This window comes from Eublepharis macularius, chromosome 4 (genome assembly GCF_028583425.1).
Source record: "Eublepharis macularius isolate TG4126 chromosome 4, MPM_Emac_v1.0, whole genome shotgun sequence".
Taxonomy (NCBI): domain Eukaryota; kingdom Metazoa; phylum Chordata; class Lepidosauria; order Squamata; family Eublepharidae; genus Eublepharis; species Eublepharis macularius.
The window spans coordinates 184,461,436-184,473,033 of record NC_072793.1 but is presented as its reverse complement, the minus strand read 5'-3'; the positions used below and the strand labels follow the sequence as shown (position 1 = coordinate 184,473,033).

The window sequence follows — 11,598 nt, the reverse complement described above, 5'->3', positions numbered from 1 at the left end:
TCAGGGAGTTTCCACAGATAGCCTTGAAAAACAATAATGTAATGAAATGCGACCACTTCTTATGGTGCATAAATGCTTCTTGTGACATAAAGGCTCTGGGCTGGGATTTAGGGCAGAAAAGTGAACAGTGCCAGCGTGTGCTTCCGTGTCCTTCGATTGCTCGAGTCTTTGCTCTCTTGGCTTGGAAGTGGGGCTTGTCTTCTGCTGCTTAGCTGGGCCTGCTGTTGAGGGGCAGATCTGTAGGTGAGCGGTCTGAAGGGGTCTGATCCAGAATGCTGGTACTGGTGCTGGTTCTAGTGGTAGCGCTGTCCCAGAATGTTGTCTGTGTGATGCTGAAGGCAAAATGCCCATTGAATCTGATCAAGGATGAAAACGATCCATTGAATTATTATACTCCGGGAGACCACCTCATCGGCGGGGTCGTATCCGCAACTTATGTTTTCCTGAAACCTCTCACCTTCCGTGAGCCTCCCCGTAACAGATTTAGAATGTAAGTAATTTGAGCAGAGGGGGTTAATGTGAGTCCACTTGATTTGGGTTTCACTGGGTCTCCCCACTCCTGTCCCTGGTAAAATCACTGACTCTGTTATTCCTTTTTCTGACTTTTGGAGTATATCCTCTAAGCAGCAAGGGAGCACCCGAACCTGCATACGGCCTTTTTACAGGCTTCTTTGGGTGAGGTTCATACCAGGAAAGGCTGAAGAGAACTAAGGTGGGACTTGAGGTGTGGAGAAAGTAGACAGAAGGAACTTTTTCTTCCTTTCCAAAATCACTAGAACTCAGGGGTATCTGATGAAATTGATGAGCAGTAGATTCAGGATGTACAAAAGAAAATATTACTTAACTCAGTGAGTGATTAAAATGTGGAATTTCTGGCCAGAGGATGTAGTGATGGCCACAGCACAGACAGCTTGAAATGAGGACTGGAGATTCTTGGAGGAGAGGTCAAGTAGGGGCTAATAGCCACTGGGACTAAAGGCAGTAAACCTCTGAATTCCAGTGCCAAAGGCCATCATAGGTGAAGGCCTCAACCTCTATGCCCTGTTTTTAGCCATCCACAGGAGAAGGGCTTTGGCTCAGAGAGGAAGAAGCTCTGCTTTGCATGCAGAAGGCCCCATCTTCAGCCCCAGCATCTCCAGCTAAAAGGGCCAGGCAGCAGGTGATGTGAAGGACCCCCACCTGAGACCCTGGAGAGCTCCTGGTCTGAGCAGGCCATACTGACCTTGGTAGAGCAACGGTCTGCGTCATTAGGAGATAGCTTCATGTGAATGACTGGTTAGCCTCTGTATGAGACAGGACGGTGGACTAGATGGACCACTGGTCCGATCTGACAGAATTGTTATTATACTTTTAAGGAGAAGTAGCAGAGCTTTAACTGGCTGTTTTAAATGAATAGAAGATGAAAATATGTTCTTTTTTCAGCAAGCCGAGGGGCACAGATTACGAGAGCATCCTCTCCTTCTTGTTTGCCATTCAGGAAGTCAATCAGAACCCCGGGATCTTGCCCAATGTCACTCTGGGATATGACGTCTACGACAACTATTTCAATGCAAGGATGACAAGTGATGCCCTGTTAGACCTGCTTTCCCCAGGGCAAGAGAACATCCCAAACTACCACTGCGGAGGAAAGAAGAATCTCTTGGCTGTTCTCGAAGGGAGTAATTCCGAAATCTCCATCCAGATTTCAAATATGATGAATATCTACAAAATCCCACAGGTTAGCAGAGCATTACCTCTAATTTTCCTGGATATAGCAAGAAGAGAGTATTTCTGTTCAGTATTCCAGCAGTAGGAAGTAGGAATCCAGGGAAGTGCTTAGGATAATTTTAAATTGTGCCTATAGGTTGGATTCAGAGGGATACCATTGGAGCTCAGTTGTTATCAGTAGGGGAGCTGCCTCTCCAGTGTGATGCTATCTCTATGCCAAACAGTTCAGGGAAATCATTTGTGGTTTTGGAGCACACTGTCACCAATATGCTCAGGCAAGCTGTGTGGAAAAGCCAGAATAAATCCATGTCTATGTGGATGTGAAGAGTTTATTTTGTTTGTGAAGATCGGTGTGGAAAATTAGTCTGTGTGACTGGATTTGTAAACCACTCTGAGTGGGCATTAAGTTGTCGCGAAGGGTGGTATATAAATTGAATGTTGTTGTTGTTATTATTATTATTATTTGTGAATGTATAACTTGGGAATCACCAAACATAAGAACTATTCTGAAACCAACATGCTTTTCAAAACTCTTCTAATATCACTTTTGTTTGTGATACATAGGTGGGGAGGGGAGGGGGGAGAGGGAGCAGGGAGTGGTCATGTAAATGTAAATCAGTTACAAGACATCATGAAAGAGGTGGAATGCACAATCCAGGCTGGGTGTGACCCCTCCCCTCCATGGCAGAATCTGAATAGAATGTCTGAGGGCAGTTACTTTTGGTAATGAGATAACCATTCATAGTCTCTATTCAATCCAAGTCTGACTGAGTCAAATTTGCATATGAATTCCAATTCAGCAGCTTTCCATTGGATTTTGGTTTTGAAATGTTTCTGTTGAACTATGGTGACCTTTAAGTCCTTGATGGAATGTCCTGGTAGATTGAAATATTCTCCCACTGGTTTCTGGACGTTGCCATTTTTAACGTCAGATTTGTGTCCATTTGTTCTTTTGCGCCGAGGTTGGCTGGTTTGTCCAATGTACAGAGCAGAGGAGCATTGTTGACATATGAGGGCATATATCACGTTGAAGGATGAGCAGCTGTAAGAGCCAGAGATAGTGTAGTTGATGCCACTGGGTCCTGTAATCATATTTTCTGGGTAGATATGTGGGCAGAGTTGGCATCTGGGTCTGTTGCAGGATCTGGTTCCTGTGTTGTTGACTCTGTTAGCTGGTTCATGGTTGTTAGTAAGAAGCCGTTTAAGGTTGGGGGGCTGTCTGTAGGCAAGGAGAGGTCTTCCACCCAGGGCTTATGAGAGAGAGGTATCGTTTTCCAGGATGGGCTGATGATACGTTGGATGGGTTTGAGCTGGGAACTATAGGTGACAACCAGTGGTGTTCTGTTGTTTGTTTCTTTAGGTTTGTCCTGGAGCAGGCTGTTTTGGGGTACTAGTCTGGCCCTGTCAATTTGTTTTCTCACCTCATTTGGTGGGTTCAGTAGCCCTGTCAAACTACCATTTATAACAAACCTCCCTATATTACCTGTTAAACTGAGGAGATCTAAGGTGAAAATCTTGGGTGCCAGCAAAAATCTTTTGAGAAGCCAGGGAGGTATCAATATCTAGACCACACAATCAAAAATGGGAAGGTGTTCTCGAGTACAGGCATGGGTAAAGAAGAGAACACCTATGCTCTGTGTGAATGGAAATATAAAGGATGGTTTATTAGGACCAGGGCCCTCCTGAGGTAAAAGTTTAAGGTAATGTAAGGAGGAGTTGAACTAAAGGTTCAAAGGCAAAAGTCTTTAAAAACAGCACAAGTCATTACAGGGTGATATCAACATAAGCAAAACATTGCAGGCCTGTTGGCTTTCCTGGGACTTTCTCAAACTTTTGATGTCCTCCCTCTTCTGGGCAGGAACAGGCCTTGGAAATATTGTTCTGTCCTGGCTCAGATCCTTCCAAAACAGGAGGTGTTTCTGTTGACTTTTGACTCACAGTTTCTTTAAATATGTACCTGAAACTGCTGAAAGAGAGCATTAATTGATATGGAGCAAAATGTCACTATTATGCAGGTAGTATCAGGTGGGTAGCCATGTTGGACCACCTAGATTTCCAGGATATGAGCATTTGCGAGTCAGAACACCCTGGTATCTGACGAAAGGAGCTCTGACTCTCAAAAGCTCATACCCTGGAAATTTAGTTTATCTTTAAGGTGCCTCTGGATCCAAATCTTGCTCTCCATTATGCAGATGACATCTCTATATCTCCTTTCTGTGCAAGTCCAAAGACGTGACAAATATTCTGAACCAGAGACTGGAGGATAGGGATAAACAAGTTGAAACAATGCACAAAAAATGGTGGTGCTGTGGATTGGCTGTCATGCTGATATGTTCAGTGTGTTCTGGCAAAGCTGTACTTCTTCTGAAGCAGAAATTATAGACAGCATCCTTGGATATGCACGTGTTCAGAAAGGTGATACAAAGGTTTCCTAAATAAGGAAGAAAAATAGGGTGCAGTTTTTATTCACAAGGACCCTGCAGGAAGTGCAAAATGTAGGCAAAAGTAACACAAGCACCAACTACACACCCAACAATCCTTGGGCAACATGAGGCTCCTTCCATCACAGGGTCTAGGATTTTTCTCCAATCTCTTGCTTTCCTTCCTAGGTCAGTCATGGGTTTGTTTCCCACGTTCTTAATGACCCTGCTCAGTTCCCTTTTTTCTTCCGGATGGTCCCCAAAGATGAACAGCAGTACCCGGGGATTGTCAAACTGCTCCTGCATTTCCGATGGACGTGGATCGGTCTCATTGCATCACACACCAATGATGGAGAACGGTTCATGAGACTCTTCCCCACTCTGGTCGTCTCCAAAGGCATTTGTGTGGCCTTTTCACTCATCTTCCCAGCATCAGTAAGGGACACTTGGGACGTCGGCACGGTGTTACACTCCTCCAGTGCATCTAATCTATGGAGAGAAGTCAACGTGGTCATATTTCATGTGAAGCCAGATGTATGGGGGGTTGGGTTCCTTCTATATGAGACAGATGAAAAGTGGATCCAGCACGCCATGGGGAAAGTGTGGGTCACAACAGCTCTCTGGGACCTCACACTCTACCTCCCTACACATTTTTTAACTTCCACTCACACCCATGGACTTTTTTCTTTCTCGATCCAGACAAGCAAAAGGATAAACTATAAAACATATATCTCTTTTTACTCTGAGATCATGCAATTTGGGAAAGAAGCTTTTCGATGTTTCTTTTCAAAGTCTGCTTCGTCTGTGAAAGGTCAAATAAGATGTGCACAGAGAGAGAATCTGGAGAGAATTTCCCAAGATATGACTGAAACTATCCTTTCTCTGGACAGCTACTGCACTTTCAACGCTGTCCTGGCTGTTGCGCGGGCCTTGCATGCCGCCTACTCCTCCCGATCCAAGCAGAAGTTAGCCAGGGACAGGGAACAGCCATGGCAGGTATCCCTTTAATCAATTCTATACTTATATTATGGTCTTTAAAAGCTGCTTCCTAACTGCAAGCCAGCCAGCCAGCACTGTCTGTCGGAGGATTTACACAGTCAGGCTGCTCATTTTCTGTACTTCTTTAGCTCTAAGATGTCGCTTGGAACAGAGTGGGAAGGGGCCAAACGGAGGGTAAACTTGGAGTCCATGAGGATTCACTGTCCTCTCAACATACAATGGTCTTCAGTGTCTTTGCCATTACACACAGATTTAGGTCACTGTGAGTAGGCAAAAATTCAAACCTACAGACTATCTACAAGATGCGGCATAGGCCATGTGTCAAACAAGATAAGTGCTTCAGATGAACAGTGCTGAGATGCGGGTTGCCAGCTTTGGGTTGGGAAATTCCTGGAGATTTGAGTGTGGAGTCTGGGGGAGGGAGCTCTACCTGGCATAAGGTCATAGAGTCCACCCTCTGAAAAATCCTCCAAAGTCCGGAGATGGTGGAATTCTGGGCCATCTCCTGGCCTCACCTGCTGGCTGCCCAGCCTAGATGAGATATCTGCCTTTGTCTCCTGGTTTCTCAGAGTTGACATTTCCTCTTTCATCCTAGCTTCATGCTTTCCTGCGAAGCATCCCACTCTACAATACATCCATGGGTGAAGTGTATTTGGATGAGAACAGGGACCTGGAAGTGGATTTTGATATAGTGCAATGGCTGGCATTTCCCAATGGGTCCCAAGCTGGAGTGAAAGTGGGGAGTGTAGAGAGAGGGGCATCCCCAGACCCCAAGTTCACTATCGAGCAGGGCTCCATCTTGTGGCCCAACCAGGTGGGGATATCCGGGTTTTCCCCCATCTTACTCCTTTCCTCCTGTATTAAGCTTCAATAATCTGTCAGTTACTGTATGTGACAACAAAAACAATAGTTTTGTTTATTTCTGTATAGCATTTATAGACCAATTAAATCCAGTTCTAGAAAGTCCTGCATCTAGGGCCTAACAGACCTCTGTCACTCACAGGCACAGCCCTGCATCCCAACCTGAGAAGACCTTTGCGTGTTTCCCCCTCTCCTTTTTAGCTCCCTCTCTCCCAACCCAAGTCCATCTTGTTGACTCTGCTCCTTCTTCTGCCAACTATTGTAATTGGAGAGCAAGGAAAATCCACCCGCCTTCCCTGTAGCACTACAGCAGACAGAGCAAAAGATCATGGTCCAACCCTGAGCATCTCCAGTTAAGAAGAAAATCAGGCAGGAGTTGACGTGAAAGACCTCCAACGATCCTGGAGAGCCACCACCAGTCTGAGCAGAGAGCAGAGATCTTGATAGACCGACGGTCTGATTCAGTATAAAAGAGGTTCATGTGTCAAAAGTACCATCCTCATCACAGCTCTTAGATTAGAAGCCCTATTGTATATTTTTAAAGTACGGCATGTTTAAATAGACACAACTGCCATTTTCTCCCTTTCCTCACTGTTTGCCTTTTCCGGTCAGCACGTGCCCCGTTCCAGGTGTACCGAGAGCTGTCGGCCTGGAAACGCCAAGGTGGCTCAGGAAGGGAAGCCATTTTGCTGCTACGACTGTCTTCCGTGCCCGGAAGGGACGATCTCCACACAGGAAGGTGGGTGACTCCAAAGCCATGGCTTTGCGGGGCAACGTTAAAACAGGAGGCCAGGTGTGAGCATTCTTCTCTGCTGCTCCACCTTTGCCCGCAGCTGCCAGCTTTCCTGCCTGTACCTTTACACATCTGGAGCAGGTGTGGGCTTCAACAGTTGCCAACCCTGCCTACGAGAGCTCTATGATGCTGGTGCTGAGAAGGCATTCTTCCAGAAGCATTTAAAAGACAAACCATGTGTCATGATTGCTAACATGTAGTATCTGGGTTCCCCAACCTGATTTTGATTCATCGAGTCACACTCCAGATGCAATGTTACTTGTTCTTAAGAGCCCAGGGTCCCGGGTTGGCTTAGAACTGCAGCATGGGGGGAGAAGCGGTTCAGCCTCCCCTCCCCCAGCATTTTCATGACTAGTAATGGCTGGGGAGGCTGATGTCTGCCTCTTAGGGGGCCGAGCATGTGCAGCCCCTCCATGGGGCAGACAGTACCACGGGGCTATTTTGGAGAAGGAAATGGGCATGCAGGTAAGACCAACCGCACCATGGGACCCCTTGCACTGGGGAAAAGAACTTCCATCCCCCCTGATGTGTGATTCTCTGAATCTAAGCCTGGTCAGGGAACCTGCACAGAGCATGTTATGTAGCACTGCTATGGGTCAGTCCTGCAACTTCGTACTTTAAAATAAAATATTTTGTAAAAACCTCTCTAATGCACTTTTGGTACATCACACCCTTTTCTGAGACATCCAAGTGGCATTGATAGACCAAAGCGTTTGACTCGTTTGGACAGAGAATGCATGGCCACAAGTACTCCTGCTGCAGTACAATTACAACTTGATGACTGCAATGTTTGGTTCATGGGGCAACTCTTATAGATTACCTGGCCAGCAAATGGAGAAAAAAAAAAAGCTGTTTGGATGCCAGGTGAAGAAAGTTCTTTTCTCCCAAGTGCAGAAAATCGAGTACATATTACAGAGGCCAGTCCCTCCAGAGCAGGGGACAGTTTGAGCAGGAATGCACGGGAACACTGTACCAGCAGTTCTCCAAAGAGCTCACATGGCTGGTGGCCCTGCCCGCCTGATTTTTGGCCATTCTGGGGGCCCCTTTTGGCCTGGATTGGGGCTGAAATGACCGGATGGGGGCCAAAACGGCCTGGATGGGGGCCAAAAGGGCCTGGATCAGGTCGGTGCTGGGTGAGGGAACCCTCTGCTGGCCAGCACTGACCTGGCCCCAACTGCTTTGGTCCCAATCCAGGCCCAAAGGGGCCCCAAATGGCCATTTTGGGCCCATTTTGGCATAGATTGGGGTTGAAACGCCCCGAATCAGGGCTGAAATGCCCTGGATTGGGTTGGTGCCAAGCCTCTGATGGGTGGAGGATCACTCTCCCATTCAGCAGTGACCCGATCCTGACTATTTTGAGCCCCTTTTCAGCCATTTTCAGCCCCTTTTTGCCATTTTGGGCCCAGTTTCAGCCCTGAATGGCCAGGGTTGGGTCCAAAACAGCCAGGATATGTGATGTCAGAGGGTGTGGCATATGGGAATCAGTTATGCTAATGACACACTTTCGGTGATGTCAAGGGGCATTGCATATGCTAATGAGTTATGCTAATGAGTTCCTGAAGCTCTTTTTCTATGAAATGACCCCTGCTCTGAAGTAAACGGCTCCTGTGGAGTATGGGCTCCATGGCATTATACCACAACTAGGTCCCTCCCCTCCTCCAGCCCCATCGTCCCAAGGCTCCACCCCCAAATCTCTGGGAATTTTCCAACCTGGAGTTGACAACCTTAGCTCTGTCTCCAGACAAGAGTTGCAGCAATACTGAATGGAGCAGCAGAATAAGAGATCATCCTTTCCTGGCAAATTGTAGGCAAAACCAGATTGATAAGATACCCTGCCTTTCTGCTCCGTGGAGACCCAAAGGAACGTATGTTCTTTTCTCCTCCGTTTGATCCTCCTGTAATTGAGAGGGTGTGATCAGGCGAAGGCCAGCCAGCAACCTGGCTGAGTGAGGACTGGAAGTTTGATCGCCTTGATTCTATTTCCACATCTAAGTAATGGCTACCAGAGACAACCACGGGCCAGAAGTGGGGGGTGAGTGGTTGTCTGGTGATGATGTTGCAATTGCCATCATTTTGGGCACAGAACCTCTTGTCCTGTTCCTGAAGCTAGAGACCAGCTTTGAGGCTCCCAGTCTATCTTCTGATGAGTTATGGATTGCCAGAGCCAACTATTGTTTACAATGCAAAAATCGCGGTGGTGGTGTGGGAGGCTGTTCTGACCCATTATAAATGCAAGGGAAATATTACTGATACTGAGTCACTCTCATTCTTTCTAGATGCATCGCAATGCTCCCACTGTCCAGAAGATCAGCATCCAAACACAAATAAAACTGAATGTGTCCCCAAGGCGACAACCTTCCTGACCTACAAAGAACCACTTGGGATTATCCTGGCTTTCTTCTCTCTGTTCCTGTCCTTAATCACTGGCTTTGTGTTAGGTTTTTTCATTAAATTCCTGGACACTCCCATAGTCAAAGCCAACAACCGGGACCTCACCTATGTTCTCCTGGTCTCCCTCCTGCTTTCCTTTCTCTCTTCCTTTCTGTTCATCGGCCAGCCAGGGAAGGTGACCTGCCTTCTTCGACAAACCGCCTTTGGCATCATCTTCTCCATTGCCATCTCTTCTGTCTTGGCCAAAACCATCACTGTGGTGGTGGCCTTCATGGCTACCAAGCCAGGCAACAGGATGAGGCAATGGCTGGGGAAGAGTCTGGCCAACTCCATTGTCATTTCTTTTTCTGGCATTCAAGCTGGCCTCTGCCTCATCTGGCTGGGATTCTCTCCCCCCTTCCCGGACTCTGACATGCACTCCCAGCCTGGGCACATCACCCTGCAATGCAACGAGGGCTCTGTCGCCATGTTTTATATTGCCCTGGGCTACCTGGGCTTCCTGGCTGCCGTCTCCTTCACGGTGGCTTTCCTGGCCAGGAAGCTGCCTGGGGCCTTCAACGAGGCCAAGCTCATCACCTTCAGCATGCTTGTCTTCTGCAGTGTCTGGGTGTCCTTTGTGCCCTCCTACCTGAGCACGAAGGGGAAGTACATGGTGGCCGTGCAAGTCTTCTCCATCTTGGCCTCCAGTGCTGGCTTGCTGGGCTGCCTCTTCCTTCCCAAATGCTACGTTATTCTACTGAGGCCTGATTTGAACACCAAGGAGCATCTAATGACAAAATGATTTAATGTAAAGTGGAGGCCCTCCATGCTATCTTCTTTATTTACATGCATTCAAAAATTACAGTGAAATGCCTAACATGTGGGCTAAAGCAATCTATTAAAAGGGAGTTTAAAAAGGGTTCTCCTAATTAAACACCCAATTGGTTTGTTTTCTGTCATTATTCTGTGCCTTTTATCTTTGTCAGAAGCTCTGCTTTAGAGCACCGCATGCGTCAGCACTTCGGATAGAGAAATGCCCTTGCTTTGCTTTCTCACTGTGTGACCGAATCCTACTATGCTATTTTATGGGAATCGCTTGGGCTGAACCCAGCAAAGCCAATATTAGAGGAGAGACTACCAGAGCGGACTCTACTCAAATAGGTTGGGTCAAGTTCAAGGATCTGGCCTAGAGTGGAGTTGACCTGGGCCGATTCCAGATGACTAACCTTAAGTCGCTTCATGCCGCCCTCTTCCGGATCGCGACGGGGAAAATGTGAAATATCGCGTTTCCTCGCGCGAGTTTTGCGCGACGACGCGTAAAACTCGCGCGAGGAAACGCGATATTTCGCATTTTCCCCGTCGCGATCCAGAAGAGGGCGGCATGAAGCGACTTAAGGTTAGTCATCTGGAATCGGCCCTGCTGCCCTGTTCCTGCTGATGTTGGGACTCAAGGGGAATGGAGAGTCACTCCTCATGTTATGTTTTCTTTTTCAATGTGCCTTTGACCTTTTCCCCAACCCTTTCTTCCTTGTTTTTTTCCTGCAGAGGGCTAGAGTTGAAGAGTTTGGAGGGACCCCTGTTCCTTTATCATACTCGAAAGGGTGAGAAAGGATAGTGAAGATTTTGTTCAGTAATTGTTTGATGCCCTTCTGAGGATAGGAGGACATGCCATTGTAGTTACAACCAGGGAGAACTTTGTGGGCCAGCAACCTCAGGCAGAAAATCCACACTGCCTTTAAGCACGGCCAAAATTTCATCATCCATCAGTGACTTGGAAGGAGTAAATAATCAACCAGTTGGTGGACTTAGTACAAATTTAGAAGACTGGATACATTTTGGGCAGCTCCTGTGACTTGAAGTTAAAGCAAAGAAGGATCTCTGTGCCAGTCACAGTCCCTGAGAAATGTTATTGTCCATTTAATTGTCACAAAGTGGGGATCTGTCCATACCATCTAGCATGTCACAGGACCTGAATATGTATATGAAAGTATGTCCAGATATGAAACCTCTGAATACTTGCGTTCTCTATGTCAATAAGCTTAGTTCATTCCCAAACTTTAGTCTCTGGTTTTGTGTGTGTATTTCTGTGTTCATACTTGGATTCTCCTTCTTTCAGCAGCTGGTGTGAGGGAGTGGGTGACCGAACATCTAGTGATGGAAAGCAGAAAGATCTATTCAGATGTGGAAGAGAACATTCAATATTGTGATGGACAGAAGACTGAATGGGGGGTGGGGATCCCAACCTTTTAAAAGGTGAAAAGTTCCAAGAAATTCCACCCCTTCAGAAAATATTCAAAATAGACAATAGGTATGAATACCCCAGAAGTGGTGGTGGTGGTGGTGGTGGTGGTGGTGGAGACTTTCTAAAAAAACAGATATTGATATGTATTGAACACTCTATAACAGAGGGAAAACATCTAAATGCCTTGAATGTGGCTCTGGTGAAGC

The 11,598-nt window shown here is 46.8% G+C and overlaps 1 protein-coding gene across 1 annotated transcript; it reads left to right on the top strand.

Annotated features, from left to right (window-relative positions):
* Nucleotides 1–272: 272 nt before the first annotated feature.
* Nucleotides 273–9,952, top strand: LOC129328019 (vomeronasal type-2 receptor 26-like). Its single transcript, XM_054976760.1, has 7 exons — nucleotides 273–490; nucleotides 1,423–1,717; nucleotides 4,317–4,729; nucleotides 5,018–5,123; nucleotides 5,722–5,940; nucleotides 6,600–6,726; nucleotides 9,057–9,952. The coding sequence occupies exons 1-7, from the start codon at nucleotides 273–275 to the stop codon at nucleotides 9,950–9,952; spliced, it is 2,274 nt and encodes a 757-aa protein (XP_054832735.1).
* The last annotated feature ends 1,646 nt before the right edge of the window (nucleotides 9,953–11,598 follow it).